This window comes from Rattus norvegicus, chromosome 5, assembly GCF_036323735.1.
Source record: "Rattus norvegicus strain BN/NHsdMcwi chromosome 5, GRCr8, whole genome shotgun sequence".
In the NCBI taxonomy this organism is placed as follows: domain Eukaryota; kingdom Metazoa; phylum Chordata; class Mammalia; order Rodentia; family Muridae; genus Rattus; species Rattus norvegicus.
In genome coordinates, this window is record NC_086023.1 from 133,841,549 (window position 1) to 133,861,439 (window position 19,891).

The window sequence follows — 19,891 nt, forward strand, 5'->3', positions numbered from 1 at the left end:
GGTGTGGACAGCCTGGGTCTGACAGTAAGGTCAGAGGAGTCTGTGCTGAACTGAAAGGTTCTGGCGGGGAAGGTTGGAAGGAGGTTTCACTCCCTGTCCTGAGCATTACCTATTCTTCCGCAGCAGCGGTGGAGCAGGCTGGTCCAGGAATGCTGCCTTCCTCCTGGGCCCCATACTCAGGCCCAGGCTACCTGGGGTAAGGCAATGCTCCCACTTCACTTGGGCTTCCAGCTCTTAAGCTCTCCCCACTGGCTTGCTCTGAGGCCTGCCCCTCCCCAGCTCCTGGGCCTTTCTCTCCACACAATAACAGGATGTGATCTTCGAAGAGAGGAAGTGGGGGAGGACTGCTGTGCTGATAGCAGGGAAGGAGGGGGGTGCTTCTGACTCTCCCCTCTCTAGCCCTTCTTTGCTCTGTAGGCCAGCCCCTGCAGTTTCTTTCCCCCAGGCACCACCCCAAGTTTCTATCTGAGACAAGTAACGATGAAGGGTCTTCAGGCCCATGGAGGACTGTTGCCTATGGAGAGACATGCCTGGGCCACACCTTCTGCAGGACCTACCTTCTGTGGAGACTTGCTGGCCTAGCTTTAGATGCTGGGCTGTTTCCTGGCTGGAGCTGCTGGAGTCTAAGGAGAGGCAGGTGTCTCATTCAGCAGGCTCCATCTGTCCAGTGTCTTCCCAAGTCCACATGAGCATGATTCAGTGCAGTGGGTGATAGAATCAATCAAAAAGTCCTTGTCAAATTCTGGTTTGGCTTGGCTTTGTATAGGGCCAGGCTGCAAAAATGGACAGTGAAGTCTTTAGAAAGACAAGGAGCATGGAGTAGAGCTAGGCTGAGCTGGGAGCTAGCACTAGGCCATTAAGTTACTGCCTCTTTAGGCCAAGGCTGTCCTTAGAACTTCCAAAGCAGGGGTTGGGGATTTAGCTCAGTGGTAGAGCGCTTGCCTAGCAAGTGCAAGGCCCTGGGTTTGGTCCCCAGCTCCGAAAAAAAGAAAAGAAAAGAAAAAAAGAACTTCCAAAGCAGATGGAAAGGTTTTAAATCTTTCCTGTCCAGTAAGACAGCCATTAAACACATACAGTGTTTGAAGGATGACTAACACACCAGGTAACTGACCTTGTCATTTTGTTTAATTTGAATTAACTTAAATGCAAAGGGCCACGTGTAGCCATTGGTTACTGACCAGTAAAGGTTTAGATCTTCCTCCATTGGATCACTGATGACTTGCCAGCTCTTTTGCTGAACCAGGCCATGCTGAGTACACAGGTCAGTAGAAGCCATGCATTAAGGATTGTCTTAGACACCCCCCAGATGACTGTGTCTCACTTAGTGGTCATGGAAGGTTTCCCAGAGAATGCTAGCTCTAGAGGGACGGGTGGGAGTTTATCAGGGGTACAGAGAGGAAGTTGGGCAGCAGGTGTGATTGCAGGGGCATCACTGGAAAGAATGGGATGTGCTTTGGAGATTGTAGTCTTTGCTGAGAGGGTCAGTGTACACGGTTGGAAGTGTTGGGCCAGAGAAGCCTTGGAGTCTAGTCAGCAGAAATTGGAAGTTCCTTGAGAGCAATGGGAGCCGTAGTGAGGATTGTAAGCAGGTAGGGGGCAGGTCAGAATATGTTTTAGGGACTTTGTAGGTAGCCATAGTGGAGAATAGCTGCTGGCAGGGACATAAATAAGGATTCAGAGAGTCCCAGTATCCATAGCACATGGTGACGACCTGCTGGACTCAGGGAGCCCCAGCATCCATAGCACAGGGAATGGACGGCTGGACTCAGGGAGCCCCAGCATCCATAGCACAGGGGATGATGACCTCTGGACTTAGGGAGCCCCAGCATCCATAGCACAGGGGATGATGACCTCTGGACTTAGGGAGCCCCAGCATCCATAGCACAGGGGATGATGACCTCTGGACTCAGGTAGCCCCAGCATCCATAGCACAGGGGATGGTGACCTCTGGACTCAGGGAGCCCCAGCATCCATAGCACAGGTGATGGTGACCTCTGGACTCAGGGAGCCCCAGCATCCATAGCATAGGGGATGGACGGCTGGACTCAGGCCGACATGAGCTTTCTGTTATTGTTGAGATCTTGGGTGTGATTGTGAGAAGGCTGTGGTCTTAAGACTCTGGAACTTAAAACTAGAACCAACCTCCAAGCAGCTATATTTATTATTATTACTACTACTACTACTACTACTACTACTACTACTACTACTACTACTACTATGTTTTAACTCTTATGAAAGTATAATACAGTAACATCATCCTTCCCTTTCTTTTCTCCCTCAACTCCTTTTATTCCCCCTTTATTCTTTTTCAAATTCACGGCCTCTTTTTTTCTTTATTATACATATATTATCAAATACACACACACACACACACACACACACACACACACACACGTCTAAATACACAGATACAACTCGCTCAGTCTATATAATGTTATTTGTATGCCTATCTTCAGGGCTGACCAGCTGGTACTGGCAATCAGTTGGTGTGCTAGTTCCTGGGGAAGACTTGCTTCTTGCTCTCAGCATTCCTTGGGTGCAGGAATTATGCTGTGGATGTGGTGTCCATTCTTGGCTCTTACGATCTTTCTGCCCCTCTTCTGCAGTGATCCCTGAACCTTGGGTGCAGGAATTATGTTGTGGATGCATCTGTTGCAGCTGGGCTCTACTCTACATTTCAATTGGTTGTGATTTTCTGTGGTGGTCTCCATCCATCGCAAAGCAGAGTTTCCTAGATGAGGGGTGAGGACTACACTTACCTGTGGGTATAAGGACAAATACCTAGAATGTGGTTATTCTGGTTCAGTAAAGTGGCTATAGTAGGCTCTCCTCGAAGATTTGTGATTTCACTAGCCCTGAGTAGTTGACTGTGTTTCCAGTTCCTGACATGTACTTCTTGTTAAGCAGGCCTTAATTGCAATAAGGGAACTGTTGGCTCCTGCCAAGGTCTGAGTGTCACTATTATACCCTTAGACTTATCCAGTGATGCTGGTAGTTGTGGTTTGTGGCTGGGTAGGACCAAGCAGCTCTTTATTTATTCCAGAGTACTTTCCCCACACCTTTATTCAAAGGCCATTCTGTAGACAAGCCTGTCCCCCATGGGACAGAGACACCAAGGTGTTAATGGGTCTGTGTGGGCTGACTGAGAAGAATGGGTTTTGGCAGAGTGGACATGGGGCCCCAGGTCCCAAGGTTGGGGAGCTCAGAAAGAGGACGAGTTCCTAGGGGTGCATATCCTCCCAAGAACCCAGGGCAGGGAATGTCCTTCCAGTTTACAGAGGTCAAATGGTTCTGAGAGAAGCTACTGGGAGCCAGTCTCTCGTCCCACCACAAATCAACCATGGTGCTATGATTTCCACAGAGAGTCCCCTGCGGGGAAGCAGAGGGTGGCCAGTATAATTGGAGCTGTGTGTACATGTTATTTCCTGAGTTCCCTGGTTTGGGAGAGTCCGTGTGTCTTCATTCTTTATTATGTTTCCATTATGCAGATGGGAGCCTGACAATATCATCACCCTACCCCTGCCCACCCCCTTGCCACCCTGTGACAGTCTTCTAAGACCCTTGCCCTTCTGAGAGCTACCAGAGCTATGGGATCAGGCTAGAAAACCTTTTCCCACCCAATGTTTGTGACAACCTGGCCAGCTGAGCCCGGGCAGCTCAGGGTCCTCAGCCCTTCCCAGCTCATGGCTCACCAGCTGCAGCCTGGGACCTTCGGTGCTCCTGGGTCCCAGGCTCTGGGGGGATCTCAAGGGGCTGGGCCTTCTGCCCTCGGGCTGTTCCCACACAGGCTAAGGGAGGTTTGTTTCTCAGTGCTCCGCCCCTCTCTCTAGCAATCCCCTGGGCGCCACGTATTCAATGGGCTATCAGGCTTCTCCATCACTCTCACCCCCCAGTCTGTTACCCCTGAATAGGTGGGATCCAGATAGCTACAGACACTCTCATCCCCAAGCCCCCAACCAATCTCTCTGAGGACTGTCTGAGACCTCACAGCTCTGACATGCTACCTGCCTTACCACGCTGAGAACTGTGAGACTTGCATAGCAGCCAGTCCTATTGTCTACCAATGCCCTGAAGCTTCGGTCTCAGCTGGGCACCTAAACTCCGCCACCATGCCTGCCTGATCTGTGCTGCTGCGCTTGGGCCCTGTCGGTCTAGACAGAGTTAACAGTTACAGTCTCCAGTGTTTAGCTCCTGGAGGCATGTGTCTCCTTTCAGGGACTGTATGCTTCTCCTGTCTTTTGGCTTCAGCTGCTGCAGTGACAATGCAAACAGGCCCTGTGCAAGCAGACAGGCCGGCAGGACCAGGCTGTGGTTGCCTGTCTTGCTTATTTGGGTGGGTGGGTGAGTGGGTAGATGGGTGGGTGGTGTTCGGGCTGCTTGCAGGCCCTTCAGGGTCCACATCTGCCGGGTTGGGGCTGTGCCAAAGGCGCTGGTCTGTCCAGTTGCCTGGCTGCATTGCGCTGAGCTGCAGGAAGCTTTGAGCTTGCTGGCAGGCTCCCATGATGCTAATGAGGGCAGTCCCAGGCCAGGGGGAGGGGAGCCTTTGTCCTGCTCTTGTCTTTGCTGGAGAGTCCTCAGAGAGAGACAAGGGGTCCTCTACAGACCCAAGTACACATGATTAGCCTGCCATCACTCATATTGATGGCCCTCAGAGCTCTGGAGCATGGACAGAGATGGGGGAGGGGGGAGAAACAAGCCGGTCCTGGGCAGTCCCTGTGCTTTGCAGTCAGTGTACCTATAGAAACGCCTCATGAGTAACACAGAGAACACTGTTCCACTCAGTCCCTTGGCTTTTCTTTCCTTCCCCAGGCTGCATCTTTGCAATACCAAAGACAGCCTTTGAAGACTCCTTCCCCCAGCCATAGTCCTGGTATCTGATGATTTGCCCCCATGCTTCTTTCTGAATTCCGTCTTTTAAGCCATGTCCTGGGTGACTGGCATTAGCTCCTGTCTATGTCCTGCCTCCCCTCTCTCCTGACAGTGAATCTCTGCAGCTCAGGGCAGAGACCGAGTATTACTGATCTTCAGTGACCCCACCCTGCACAGAGTAGGGTCCTTTTAGGTGCTTACCAAACATCTGAAAACTCTCATTAGTCTCCAGGGAGGGTGATCAATAATAGATCAGTGCTTTAAGGATGTGTGACTGAGGCAAAGGGGTGAATGGTTGGATCATCTTCAAAACAGCTCTCTAAAACCTGGGTCCATAGACTCCCAAACCTGGGTCCATAGACTGCCAAGACCTGGGAGGAGAGCGTTCAAACAGAACACAGACAGGAATGGGAAAATATTACACACACACACACACACACACACACACACACACACACACACACACATATTTTTGAGAATGGGTTTCATTGTGTAACCTTGGCTGTCCTGGAACTCACTATGTAGACCAGGCTGGCCTGCACCACACAGAGATCTGCCTACCTCTGCCTCCTGAGTGCTGGGATTAAAGGTATGTACCACCACCTAGCCTATCATGAGACTTTTGTCACCAATAGATCACCCTGAGATGTTATGATCCTTCCCATCTTGAAACTATGCAATTATCATTATATAATCATCACCATTATTATTAATGTATTATTATTATTATTATTATTTTGAGATACAGAGAGAATCTTTCTATGTAGCCTAGGCTAGGCTCAAATTTGTAACTCTCCTGCATTGGCTTTCTAAGTGCTGGGATCATGGGTGTATGCTACTATGTCCAGTTGCCATAACATAACATTTCAATATAGCTTAAGAGTTGTATTTCTGTTTAATTGGTTTTTATTATAATTCTGTTTTTATTTTATATATTTAGGGCATTCATTTAAAAAGACTGCCCAGGAGGAATATATATATATATATATATACATATATATATGTATATATATATATATATATATATATATATATATACACACACACACACACACATCTATATATATCTCCTGTATGAATTGGTAGGTTGGGTTTTTCCCTAGTTCCATCTCTAGAGGGAAGGGTCTGATGACTGTGCTCAGTACCTGTGGCTCCTTCCTTAATTTGGCTATGACTGGAGGGGCTCCAGGTAGGTTCGCAGCTCCGATGCCACCCTTAAGCTGCAGCTTTTAAAAAGTGGTTCAGGGGTTGGGGATTTAGCTCAGAGGTAGAGCGCTCGCCTAGCGAGCGCAAGGCCCTGGGTTCGGTCCCCAGCTCCGAAAAAAAGAAAAAAGAAAAAAAAAGTGGTTCATATTACTCAGTGATTCATATTATCGCCCACATGCCAGGACCAGGGGTAGAATAGTGAACAAGGCATTTTCCTGATAGAAAAATGGAGAATAGTAGGTAAGTTAATTCCAAGGGAATAATGCCAACAAGCAAAAGAAGACTAGAAAAGGAAATGGGTGGGGTTTACAGGACTGAATTTGCAGAGTTTCTATCTATATTAGAGAGCTTTGGCTATTCGATGACCTTAGGGTCAAGACACAAGGGAGACAAGAAGAAAGCTATAGAGACATCTGGGGAAGAATATCACAGGGAGAGCCCAGGGGGTGCAAAGGTCCTGAGGTCTGAGTGGGCCAGCAGTGGACAGAAGCGGCAGGTGTGGCTAGAGGAAGGGGAAACAGGAGACAGGTTAGAGAACCATTGTGAAGAGCAGCCATACCATCCTGAAGACCAGGGCCTTTGTGTTTTGACTACATTACTAATAGGGTTTAATTAAAATTTCTGTCTGCCGTGCTGAGACCAGACTGAATGGAACGCCAGCAGAACCAAGGGACCAGGCAGTAGGAAGCCATAAGCTTGCAACAGGGACTTAGAGCATGCACAGAGAGGGAAGGGTCGGTCTGGGTTACGGTTGGGTTAGAAAGAGCCAGGAAGATTGACTGGTGGCTTGAAGTGGAGTATTTCAGAGAGAAGCCAAAGGTGATCCCCGAGGTTTGTCAACTGCAGGGAGGGTGGGGCGGGGCACGAATATAGGATCCAGAGGGAGGGGCCAGAGACAAAGATACATGCTTTTCATAGGCATGCTCCCAGGGACCTACTTCATCCAAACAGGTCACACCTCTTTCTGCCTTCCCCTAAAATGTGACTGTGTGTTTGCTGAGGAATCAACCAATTCATTGATTAGCTGCACCCTCAGGATCAAACCAGCTCTCCAAAGCTCACCAGCTGGTATCACGAGAGCCTGTGGGGAGATGCTTCAGAGTCAAACCTCAGCGGCATTAGAGTTTCTCTGCTTGTTTCCTGGCGGACTCAGCCACGCATCCACCCCCAAAGAGCAGAATTGCTTTACTCATTAATTGAATGGCACCACGGGAGGCTCGTAACACTTGCTATCTCTTCTTAATCTTCCAGACTAGATGGTGCACACAACCCACATACCAGCTTTAAGACATCTAGCGAGATAAGATTAATTTTAATTTCAGTATCGTATGTGTGTATGTCTGTATGGATGTGTGCATGTGGGTGGAGGTACCTGCAGAGGCCAAAACGGGTGTCAGATCTCCTGGAGCTAGAGTGACAGGCGTTTGTGAGCCACCTAACATGGGTGCTAGGAACTAAACTCAGGGCTTTCCAATAGTACACACTTCTAACCACGGAGCAATCTTTCCAGCTGCCGCCTCCTCTTTGGGGACATGAGGTCTCACTCTGTAGCTCAGAACAACATAGAATTCACCATGTGGCCTGAACTTGCAGTGATCCTCCTGTCTCAGTCTTTGCCCCACTGGCCGGATGTGGCTTCACCGCTGTGGGTCATCAGCTCTGTCCCGTTCCTTCTTGTCCACTCAGTCCCCTAGTGGGCAGAAAGTGTGTGGTGAGTAAGTAAATGATTTCACTGGAATCGGGCAGAGAGAGCAACAAGTTGGTGCTGGGGAGAGGGGTAGAGGCCTGGGCCGTACAGAGCGCTGCCTGGAATTAGTTCTCTCTCTCCTAATTGACTGTGTGGCCTTCACGTAGAAACGTGCAGGGTCATAGAGAAACGAGGAGCAGGAGGGGCCTCCCTCAGGGTGAGCCTGTGGACAGGCCCGGCTTGGTTCATTGCTGGCCTGGAGCCCTGATGGGCAGCAGAGCTGTGCAGAAGCCACTGTGCGGAAGAGACTTGGCAGGAGGTCCCAGCCTTGCCCCCTCCATACCTTCTTGGCTGGGTGAGGAGGCAGCAGGAGGACCTGATTGATCTTCTCTTCTAGGGGGCTCTTACCATAAATCTCCCTGGCCCACTGGGGTCTCCTAGGATTTGGGAGCAACAGGCAGTGCATTCCCTGGCTCTGTGGGCTCCAGGCTAGTACCTTTGCCTCTTTCAGTTCCTCACTCTGAGTCCACATGTGAGGCCAAATGCTTGTCTGCCCTGATCATAGCTCCACTTTAAGTACCAGAAGGCCTCTGTCCAGGGAGGCACCAGACTTTCTCCAAGTCTGACCCTGAGATCACATGGCACAGCTTTGAGCAGACCTGCCCCAGGCTCCTAGAGAGTCAGGACTCCTTAACCCTATTGTACCATGGACTCCTTGTGTGACGCCTACAGCTTCGTTTCTTTTACAAATTGTTATTGTTATTGTGTGGTATGTGTGTGAGCATATCACTGTGCACACGTGGAGGTCAAAGGTCAACTCTGTGGAGTCGGTTCTCTCCTCCTATCTTTATGCGGTGTGATGGTTTGTATATGCTGGGCCCAGGGAGTGACCCTGTGTGTCACTGTGGGTATGGGCTTCAAGACCTTCATCCTAGCTGCCTGGAGGCCAGTATTCTGCTAGCAGCTTTCAGATGAAGGTGTAGAACTCTCAGCTCCTCCTGCACCATGCCTGCCTGGATGCTGCCCTGCTCCCACTTGATGATAATGGACTGAACCTCTGAACCTGTAAGCTAGCCCCAATTAAATGTTGTCCTTATAAGAGTTGCCTTGGTCATGGTGTCTGTTCACAGCAGTAAAACCCTAACTAGGACATGTGGGTTCCGGGGATGGAGGTCAAGTCATCAGGGCTTGCAAAGCAAGTGTACCACCCAAGGAGACATCTTGCTGGCCCCCCTGTGGACTCTTTGTCATCGAAATGTTTTTAGAAACATACAGTGAAATGTACACAGTGCTGGACAGCAAGCCAATTGTATAAACACATGGTTATTAAACTACTAAAGGTATGTTTGTGATCAGGTAATTTAAGTGTGTCTTCATACTGTACCTGGATGGATCTGTGGAAGCCTCATGACCACTGTGGTTACTTTATGATTGCATGGATAATATGTCCAAAAACCCACAGCAGTTGTGGGGTGAAAGGAAAGCATCAGAGGGCCATGCTTTACAATTTTTACTCATAATGGAAGGAACTTGCACATTTCACTTACAGGTTAGTAAGAAACAGATGCACTATGAGTGAATGAAATTCTATGAGTGGAGAGGGGCCTCCACATCCCCCCAAACATCCCTCTGCAAGTACCCTTAAGAGTGACCTGATCTTTTGCCTTCCCTGGAATTCCTACTGGGATAGTTCTGCTGCCTTTCTGGAACATACTTTCCTAGGGTTGGACAGCTCCAAGGACTCTCACTAGGGATGCGTCAGTGCTTGCCCCAAGTGAGGGAACAACAAAGGGGCCACCCAGAGCTAATCACTTTATCTGTCCACTCACACTCAGACCGTCTACTCTTTGCCAGGCTAGGCATTGTATATTCTGAGATTTAATTTTATAAAGCGCACGCACACGTGTGTGTGTGCATGTGTGCGTGTCTGTCCTTGGAGGTGATCAGTATTAAATTTACATGGCAATTTGTGAGAATAGTTGTGTATAGAGTAGAGAAGGCTTGGGGTGGAGGGGGTGAAGGGAAGTCAAAGAAATCTTCTTGGAGAAAGGGGCCTTTAAAGCAAGACTGGGAAGATCCCTTTTGTAGGAGAGACTTGAAGAGAACACCCCAGGCAGAGGGCTATAATGGAGTAGGGATCATGCCCTGAAATTGGGGACCTTGGGCTGAAGAGGAGGGCTGATTGTTCTGCCACTCAGGCACCTGGGGGAGGAGTTTAAACATTATTTTAGGGACCAGCAGTAGCCCAAGGACAGCCTCCAGGAAATTGTAGGCTTGCAGCAAAGTTTAACAGGATGTTACAAGAATATGCACATGAGGAGGGCTTTTACCGTAGTCTGAACACCCACCTGGAGGATCGGGGATGTATGCAGCTCAGTGGTTAGGGTGCTTGCTTAGTGTGTGTAATAGGCCCCATAGATTTGAGTCTTAGTACCACAGTGGGGAAACAACAACATGAAAGAAATTAAACACCCTTCTTGAATATGTCACCCAGGTTTTTCACAGCCTGAGCTCTCTGGCTGCATGGCCTCCCCCATCATAACTTTCTGTGCAGCTGACAACCTGGCTTGGCTAACTTCCCCTCAGCATTGCTAGCAGGAAGCCTTCCTTAATGATTCAGTCATCTTCGTTACATTGGAGCTCTGGGTACAACATACATCATGCTTGCATCACCACTGACTGGTTATATGTCAGTGTTTATTTTTACCTCCCTGTAACCCACCTGTGAAACAAGGTGGGAGTTGAGCTGCTGGAGAGAAGGAAGCTCTTGAGTCTTCAGAGTGGGGCCTGCATCCCAGCCTGGGATTGGAGCCACACAGTGCCACCTCCTGGCAGTAGATAGAATAGCAGGCAAGATATTGTGGGGATGGATGGATGAATGTATGGGGGTGGGGAGGACGGGACGGGCGAGGAATCTTGAGTGAGGATAAGTACACCAGTTCTAGTCTGGAGGAAGGTTCGACTAGGGGACAGATGATTCTAGATGGGAGCTGGGGAGACCGACTGTGGATAGAACAGCTGCCTGAGATGAGGAACCAGGGTACAGCCTCGAGGTCTGGTGAGACCCATCCAAACTTTGGGATCCAGCCAGCCAACAGGGGACACCTTTGTTTATAAGGTTAGGGAGACAAGCCTCTCCTGTGTTAAAACTTCCATGGATCAGGGGCCCAGTCTTAAAGCCAAGTGTCCACCCATCCCTCCTCCCTGCTTTCCAGAACAACTTGTTTTTGCTTTAAAGCCTGGGACTTTGACCTGGGAGCTGTTTTCTCCCCCTGATCACCTTGTGTCCTTCCTGCTCATCCTCCTCCCTTACTGTGTTCAGAGTATAGTTCTGGAAGTCTCTGCTTTCCTTTGGAGTTTTAGGGAAGTTGGGGATGCTTGGGGAAAAAGACTGTGGTGGCAGAGGCTGGGGAATTCCCTGAGGGAATGAACTAGTGAGTGGGTACCACCAGAGGAGCCCCTCTCTGTACACTTCTCTCTTAGACTCCACATTTGGCTACTGGAGTATCCCAATAGTGTGGGGTTCACTTTCCTGCCTCATCCTACCTCCTTTTTTTAAATACCTCTATGTTGGGCCTGTATTTGAAACACACACAGACACACAGACACACAGACACAGACACAGACACACACACAGATACACACACACAGACACACACATAAGACACACACAGACACAGACACACACACAGATACACACAGATACACACACAGACACACACATAAGACACACACAGACACATACACAGACACACACACAGATACACACATACAGACACACACGTAGACACCACACACACACACACACACACACACACACACACACACACACACACACACACTGCATCCTGAGGAACCTGTGTGTCCTACCTTAAGGCATTGCCACCCACCCCGTTGCCTAAGTCAGAAATTTAACCCGAGAGAGTTTCCTAGTAGGCAGAAGCTAGTCACTTGTCCTGAAACCACACCCTGATTTTTCTACCTCCCAAGCACTGATCAAAGCCTTCTCTAATGCAGCCCAGTCAGTGGCTGTGTGTCTCCCAAGTCTCCCTCTCCCACCTCTGGGGACCTTTTCTTTTTCTCAAATGGAGAAAATGTTTTCCTGAACTGGACAAGGAAGGCATGGTGGATATTTGCTAATTCTGCTTCATTCCTTTCATTCCAGCCAGTGTTTTCCTGGCTGTTCATTAACACCCACCAAGCCTGCTCCCCAGTGCTCCTGAAGATCCTCAGCCCACGGTAAGAACAGGTTAGCCATGTAGAGTTAGGCATGAAGAGTTTCCCTGCAGTCCCCTGGGGAATGGTCACAGGCTCACCGCACATGTATGAATGTAGGTATGCAGACATGTACACAGAGGAAGCAGCCTCTCGCCTGCCTTGTTTTTGTTTTTCCTTTGGACAGGAACTAGGCCCTGGTGGCAAATGGGACTCGTGACAAACTATGCAGTGGAAGCCCTCACAAGTGTAGTCCCAGCACCATCCTCAGTACCTTGGCTGGTGTTTAATGTCACAGCCACCCATTCTTAGCTACCTTATTTCCTAAACCTGGTCAAGCCAGGTTGATATGGGCTTCTTTGGAACATGAACTTAGTCTTGTTGGACCTGGATCACAGGTTCCATGTTCTGTACTCAGGGACAGATGGGCATGATGACTGTGCCCTGGGGCTTTCTAAAGGCATCTGAGTACCTGCCTGGAGCCAAGACAGCTTGAGATCTCTTACCTGAGTATGCACTGGAAAGGGCTGAGTGCAATGTCCTTTGAGGAATTCATGCAAGCAACAGGGACTGCCAAAAAATCCTTTCCCCTCCTTTTCTTAGGAAAGGGGTCTAGTCTGCCCTCACATCTCAACTCCTATATTCTGGGGTAGTTGGGGCAAGGAGGCCCACCATGGCCTTAAGCCCTAGACTTCAGGAAGGACTCGGCCCATTCTTAGTGTTTGGAAGATCAGGCAGATGCTGTGTGTCTTGCTGAGTGGGAGGTGTGCTTCTGCAAGGTCTGTCCCTGTGGTGTCAATTTGTGGGGGACAGATGAGCTTCTCCTGGCTACTCCTGTCTGTAGACTGGGCCTGGGCATTTGAAAGACTCAGGGGATGAGCAGAACAAAGGAAGAATGCCAAGACACATGCATGAAGTAAGCATGCACACATGTACACAGAGGAAGCAGGCTCGGGGCTCTTACCTGCTTTGGATGCTCCAGGGAACCTCTGGTTGGAATGAAAGGAACGAGGTGGAATTAGCAAATACCCAGCATGCCTTCCTTGTCAGTTTAAAGCAGGGTGCAGGAAACCAAGGCCACATCTCCATTTGAGAAAGTGAAAAGGTCATCAGAGGTGGGAGATGTAAGGGAGGTGGATCTGAAGGCAGATGTTGAGACTTCTGACCAAGTCAAATCTTGTCTGAAGCCTGTCAGGTTATCAGGGACTATGGGGACCAAGGGGGGCGTTGAACTGGGCTATGTGGAAGGTATAGGGAACCACTAGACTGGTCAGGGCTGGAGACTGTGAAGTGAGTCTGTGTCTCAGGTGAGGGTCTGGCTTGGTGGGTCAGAAGCAGGTGAGAAGAGGGCAGAATATAGGGAAAGCGGGCAGCTGAGCCTTCCCTGAGTCTTTTGCCCACAGCCAAGCGCTAGTCTCAATCCTACTGTCAGTCTTCCAAGAAACCCCACCCACTGGGCCCATTCCAGGCAGGGCTGAAAATGTGTCACACCTTTCCCTGGGAGCCCAGCCCCACTGCCAGGAAAGGTGAGCTCAGAAGAAGACCTCTGAGGCAGCGTGAGTGTTGGAGGAGGCTGGGACTTCCCCCTTATTTCCCCAGGTCTGGGGCCCAACTCCTTAACTGGTTTCTAAGAGGGTCCCTTAAATGCCAGTTTGTCAGACTGGGCATCAGCCAGGCCTGGCAGCTCATTTCCATGGGAGGAAGGGCAGTTTCTCTTCACCAGTCTGCCAGTCCTTCCCCGCCCTCCCTCCAGTTCTGCCTCACCTAACCGGAGCCTCTCCTGTACAGCCAGACTGTTCTCCAGCTGATCTCATACAAACACTCCAGACCTCCAGCAGCCCCAGGAGTCAAAACACCAGCGGCTCTACAGCTGCCTGCAGCCATGTTGGCCCTCAGTCTGCTCGCGCTGGGTCTGCTCGCCGAAGTGGCACCTGCCAGCTGTCAACAAGGTAGCACAGGAACAAGGGTACCTGGGCTGCAGGGAAGGGAGGGCAGGGGCATGGGCTGCAGGGAGGAGAGGGCTGGTTGGAAAACAGTGGCTGAGGTAGGATGGGATGGTGGCCTGCGATACTGTGTTTTGGAGGGGGAACAACACACTGGGCCACAATCCTCTTAGGTTCTGTGGTTGATTTGTTTTCCTTTGGTGAGAGGTGGGAGAGCAGGGAGCATGTTGGCTCTGGGGCTTAGAGGAGGAACAGCAGTTGAGATCCAAACCTCTGGGTCCTGAGGGCAAGGGCTAGAGACAGAGGCTGGGAATGGTCGCGGTGTACCCTCAAATGCTTGCTTGGGGGTCAGGTTGGGGGGTGGGGTAAGATTTAAGGCATGAGCTACTGGACCACCGGATGATCTAAGTCCTCTTTCTCACTTTCTCCAGAGTAGTCCCACCGTGGGTGTAGTCTTCACCAAGCTCTGTCTTGCTGTGTGACCATGGGGGAAATTCCTGACCCACTCCGAGTCTTAGGTTTTTTTGTCTTTGTTTTTCTAATCCATTCTCAGTAAATCTTCTATCCTCTCAGAGCTGGGAAGGGACATATTCATAACATTGACCCTTGCAGAGCATCGTGTGCATCTTCTACTAGGGGTTGCTAACATGGGGCTGCCATGGCTACGGCCCAGAGTTCCGTGATCCTTTCTTTCACTAACACCCATCACGTCACCCGTAGAGACAGCGCTAAGGATAATCAAGCCATTCCTGTGGCAGATGAGGTGAACTCCAAGAAGGACTTTGGGGTGGGTCTTTTGAGGCCCAGCCTCTCATAATATAGGGTGGCTCCCGTCATACATGTTTGAAGGCAGGATTCCCCCCAACTCTCCTGTTGTTCTCTCTTTCCTTCTGAGAGAACACGATACCTTTCAGCTCAGGGTATCTTGCCCTTGGAGAGAGAGATCTTAGGTCTAATGGGGGAAAATGGTTTTCTTGGGGCTGTCAGTGGCCCGAGGAGAACTCCTGGGATGTTTTAAGGGTTGGAGTTGACATCACGGATGAAAAAGTAGAAGGTGTACATGGCTAGACCTTAAGCTGGTTGCTGACCTTTGTGCCTTCCCACCCTGTTGGGGAGGATAAAGGGGCTCCAATCTAGAACCCAACATCTTAACTCTCTTACCTCTCCACACCCCAGCTGAGCAGCCAGTGCTGGGCAGCTCTGGCCAGATCTCACCCTTCCTAATCCTCCCAGAGAAGCTTTATGTTCTAGAACTGGATCTTCCAGATGCCAGCCTTGGCCTAGCAGCTCTGAGCCAGCAGGGAGGGAGGAGCAGCCACTCCCAGCTGACATGGAGGCCTAGGCCACTCCCAGCTGACTGACAGGGAGGCCTAGGCCAGCTATTGGAGCTGCCCTTTGGTCCCTGTTTTCTTGTACTTCCTAGGGGGCCCTGCATGTGACTGTTGGGGTTGTGTGCAAGGAGGAGGCTCTGAGAGCCTGAACCTCAGAGAAAACTCTGAGGCACGTTCCTTTTTTGGCTGCTCCTCAAATTTCAGTAGGCTCTGAGGCCCCATCCTTCCCTCATACTCAGAAGAATGGACAGGCCTTATGTCTATTCTGGTCACTCAGATGTCTCCCTGGGCTCTACAGAGTGCCCAGAATGCTCTGTGCCTACAGATCCTCTTCCTCTTCCAGGTCTAGGGAACCTTCAGCCCTGGATGCAAGGCCTCATTGCTGTCGCTGTGTTCTTGGTCCTTGTTGCAATCGCCTTCGCCGTCAACCACTTCTGGTGCCAGGAAGAGCAGTACGTGTGAAGGCCCTGGGCTGGGCAGCCCCTAGTGGTCAAGGTGGCCCTCAAACCTTCACTTTTACTCTAGTAGGGGTGACCTCAGGAGTTCTCATCAAAGTCTTGTTGCTGTGAGGAAGGGAAACCAGGGCTCAGGGTCCCAGGAAGAGCTGGTGACAGTCAGCTTGGAGCCTTTCTGGTTCCCAGGCCTTTACTGTATTGGCCTCACAGCTCTCTCATCTCCTTCTGCACCCTGCCTCCAGCAGGAATGTGGGAGAAAAGTCTTCTCTCCTAGGTGTCTCAATTTTTGTTTTTTATTTCTATCCATGGAGTTGGGATGGGGGCCTGGCCTTCCTTTTGAAACAGAAGGCCCCATCCTTTTGGAGGGTCAGCTACATATGGTGCAGAGGGCTTCATAGGCTCACAGACACAGCGTAGTCCAAGTCAAGTGCTGATGAAGGAAAGAGTACAGGACACTGACTGAGGTAGTTTGGGGGCTGGGAGGGGTTAACTAGTATGACTTCATTGATTTTATAGTCACCCCAAAACCTGACATACAGGAAGTCAGTCAGAAAATAGGGTGGTGCAGGAAACTACACCTGAGTTCCAAGTTTGGGACCTGACACCAAGGTCAGCAGCCAGTCATGAATGCACCAAGATCAAGAGCCCCACTGGGTAAAGCTACATTGGCCTTAGGGGATCTTTTCCCAGATGTCATTAAGGTAGCCTGGCGTCCAGGGGTCTAGCATCCCTGTACAGCATTCAGAGTATGTACAAGAAGCTCAGGGGTAGAGAAGGACAGACAGTTCCAGTGTGAGGCTGGTGAGGTCAGTAGGACCTGCGTCAGGCAGTACCAATGACCTAGGCTGGAGGCCTTACTTCAGTGCAGCTGAATTCAGTGGATGAGATGCTTTTAACAGCGTTAAGTCCTATATGCTCCATGTGAGCCTGTGGTACGTGAAGTCAGCAAGCTTAGAGACACATGAAGAGGCTGAGTATGAGGCTTGATGAGGGGACAGAGGCTGTTTGGAAAAGGGACAGGTCTCGGAGCTGCTTGGGAGGGAGCCTGGGAGTCGATGGAGGGAGGCAGAAGGGAGCCCTGAGGAAAGACAGGGACAACTCTAGAAGACTCCCTAAGGCAGAGGACACCAAGAACAAGCTGAAATGACTTGGGTGGGACATGTCGGGTGTGACAAGCTTGTGGGATGTCTGAGGACAGCTGAGCAGGTATAAGGGACCCACACAAAAGCAGTTTTGGGGATGGGAAGGCATTTCTGCCAGAAACGTACTGTTAGCTCTGTTTTTGCCTTTGGTGACCACCAGCCATGTGTAACTTGGGATGTACTCTGAGTCCTGCTGGGTCTGTGATGGGGCCTAGGGTGTGTGTGTGGCATGAGTGGAAAGAGACCTGAGACTTAGGACAAGCATCTACAAATGCCTGTGTTCCCCATTTTCCTTTTGGGTCAGGTAGGAGGGTTGTGAGGCCTGAGGAGGAGGCTAAAGCTGGTGTCTACCAGGCCTAGAGGCAAAGGTGCTTTCTGAGCTGGGAGTGGTGCTCTCTGCTTGCACCTTGAGAACCAGGTCCTAGAACAGTGCTCCTGGATGGGATGGAGTAGACAGTCATTGGTGAGCCCTGCTGATAAGCTTCTTCTCCAGGGAACCTGGGAGCACGATGATGATCACTGGAAACAAGGCCGATGGGGTTCTGGTGGGCATGGATGGCAGATACTCTTCAATGGCATCTGGTTTTAGGTGAGAGGCTACTGGGGGAGCTGGGGAAGGTGGGGATCCAAGGGGAAGGGCTGATGTAGAAAAGGACTATCGAAGGGAAGAGGACTCTGTGATGACTATGATGCTCCACCGGAAGACAGAAGGCTCCATCGGGGAGGTAGTGTGTGTCATGGGGGAGAGGGGGATAGATGCTGAAAGAGGGAGTCAGTGAAAGGGATCTCTGAAAAGAGTTCTCAATGGGAAGGCTCAGTGGGAGGCTCAGTGGGAAACTGAGTAAGGAGGAACAGGGGATTTGGGTGAGGTTGTTTCTAAGGAACATCCAGTCCAGGCACAGAGGTCCAGATATATTTAGGGGAGGCCTCTCCTCTCCCCGCCCGGCTCAGATGCTAATTCTGGAGGGAATGCTGATGCAGGATGGTGAAGGCAGGATGGGGGTGGGAGGGTGGGGTTGGGGTGGTGCTGGTGGTGGTGCGGGAGGGAGGGGGAGAATGCAAATGGGAAGCCGATGACCCAGGAAGCCTTACCTCCTTTTTCAGGTCCAGTGAGCACAAGAATGCCTTCGAGAATGTTCTGGAGGAAGAGGGCAGGGTCCGCAGCACACCCATGTGACCAGCTCCTCTATGGCCCTAGTCCCCAGGCTACAGGGAATGTGGAGTTGATGCCTACCATCTCACCCAGCCACTGTTCTACAGGAATCTATTGAAACAAGCTGACCTCTCACCTCTCTTGAATCACAGCCATCTCAGGCTAGGACTCAGACCAAGCTGAGCACAGCTTATGCTGTGGCCCGGGGGTTCCCTGGGGTCTTCCAGCCAGTTCTGAGGAGCTTTGTAAAGAGACGCCTGGCTCAGCTCCTCCCCTCCCTGCTCCTCCTGCAACTATGGAAGTGGCTCTTATTTCTGTGAAATAAAGACTTTTTATACTTCTGGGGTGGAGACTCTGACCCAGCTTCCAGGGTTTAAGCAGGGCCTCATGCACCCATGTCTTTTCAATTATAATAACTACCTTTAGGATCCATTGCCATGGTGAACTTACAGATTACCCAGAAGCTCTGGACCCATAAGGGAGCTAGGGACTTAGGAACACAGTTGGAGAGGCTGTGTCAAGGTGGGAATAAGAGAGAGCTTGTCTTCTCTGGTGTCTGGGTATGTATGGGGAACTCCTTATGGGTGTGGACATTCCTGGGAGAATTGAATTCATCCCTGCCTGTTGGTGGCCCTCGATTGTCAAACTAAACCCTTTCTTGGCCTAAGCAGGCAAAGATCTTCCCAGGAGAGGAAGACCCTGATGAGAGCTGAGCATCTTGACATCCCTAGCCCTGGTCCATTTCAAAACGTCTTCCGTGTGTGGGGGGTAGGATGCGGTCAGAGACCTGTGTGGGCTTAGGAGCTTTTACACAGCCCTTGTGCAAGGCTGGGCCCTTCTGCAAGAACACCCCTCCCACAGCTCTTCACAGACCTTCCAGATTTTTCCTATACAACAATCCACCCACTCTGCTCAGCTCTCTCCCCTTCCCAGGGCTCCAGAGTGATGGGCTATCACATGGGATCTGGTGGGAAAGAAAGCTGGGACTGAGACCGAGGAAGCCCAAATTTGTGTTCTCAGTCTTCTGTCAGCCTACTGTGTGACCTTGGGAGAGCTACTGTCACTCCAAGCTCCATGATCCTGTGTAGAGAATTTGGTTAGTCTCTGGCAGGGCTGAATAGAACCCAGTCCTCACTAGTATCTGACTCTCAGCCCTGAGTGAGATGAGAATCAGGGAACCTGGTCTGGCAGAGGAGAGAAGACTCAAGCACCTGCCCAATCAGGCTCCTCCACCATGTCTGTGTGTCTCACTGAATGGCATCTGTCCTTCTGTAGTACAAACCCCAAACAGACTCATTTCCAGATCCAGGGGCCTGTGTGGAGAGGGTGGCCAGAGCCTCCTTGTTTCAAGATGTTTTCTCTGCCACTTGTCTCACCATTTCACAGCGCACTTGCTTTAGGGTCACGGGGATTACTTTGTGGTCTAAGGCTTGCCTGAATGCCTCAAGGAGTACCCACAGATCATCTCCCCGGGGTTTAAGCGCCAGCCTGCAGCAGAAGTAGAGCTATGAACAGAAAATGACTAGTGCTTCTGTTCCAGGTTTCCCCGTCTTGCTGTGTGATCTAGGGCAAGTCTTCCCCTCTCTGGTCTTTAGCTTTACGAACACTGATCTTTGTCCCTGCGGGTTTTTGTTTGTTTGTTTGTTTGTTTTCTGTAACTCATGCCATCTCACCCATGTCTGCCAGTTTGAGGTGTGAGTACTATTTTTTTTCCTTTCCCCCTATCCTTTTGAAATTATTCCTTGATTAAAGCAGAAAGCAAAACCAGGGACCAGCCAGCTCGGTTCTTTTCCTCACTGAAGGAGAAACAGAAGGTAGTAGAGGCTAGGTCTGGACTAAGGCACAAATATTCCCTTTCTTTGGGGCAGCCAGACCTGATCTCCTTGTGGG

At 50.5% G+C, this 19,891-nt stretch overlaps 1 protein-coding gene and 1 long non-coding RNA gene across 5 annotated transcripts; one reads left to right on the forward strand and one right to left on the reverse strand.

The window, feature by feature from the left end:
- Positions 1-37: 37 nt before the first annotated feature.
- Positions 38-18,346, forward strand: Pdzk1ip1 (PDZK1 interacting protein 1). 3 transcript variants are annotated; one of them, XM_039110842.2, is made up of 5 exons: positions 38-196; positions 13,766-13,926; positions 15,595-15,703; positions 17,342-17,437; positions 17,953-18,346. In XM_039110842.2, the coding sequence occupies exons 1-5, from the start codon at positions 150-152 to the stop codon at positions 18,023-18,025; spliced, it is 486 nt and encodes a 161-aa protein (XP_038966770.2). In that variant the 5' UTR covers positions 38-149; the 3' UTR covers positions 18,026-18,346. The 3 variants fall into 3 exon arrangements, with proteins under 3 accessions (XP_038966770.2, NP_569085.1, XP_038966772.1); NM_130401.1 differs by lacking the exon at positions 38-196 and adding an exon at positions 13,524-13,533; XM_039110844.1 differs by lacking the exons at positions 38-196; positions 13,766-13,926 and adding an exon at positions 14,589-14,683.
- On the reverse strand, positions 7,371-14,609 carry LOC120102952 (uncharacterized). 2 transcript variants are annotated; one of them, XR_010051970.1, is made up of 4 exons: positions 14,343-14,609; positions 12,942-13,915; positions 10,485-10,590; positions 7,371-7,765 (listed from the first exon to the last, which is right to left on the reverse strand). It is a non-coding gene; the product is annotated as an uncharacterized LOC120102952 (long non-coding RNA). The 2 variants fall into 2 exon arrangements; XR_010051971.1 differs by lacking the exon at positions 14,343-14,609 and having other exon boundaries at positions 12,942-13,060; positions 13,742-13,879.
- Positions 18,347-19,891: the final 1,545 nt, after the last annotated feature.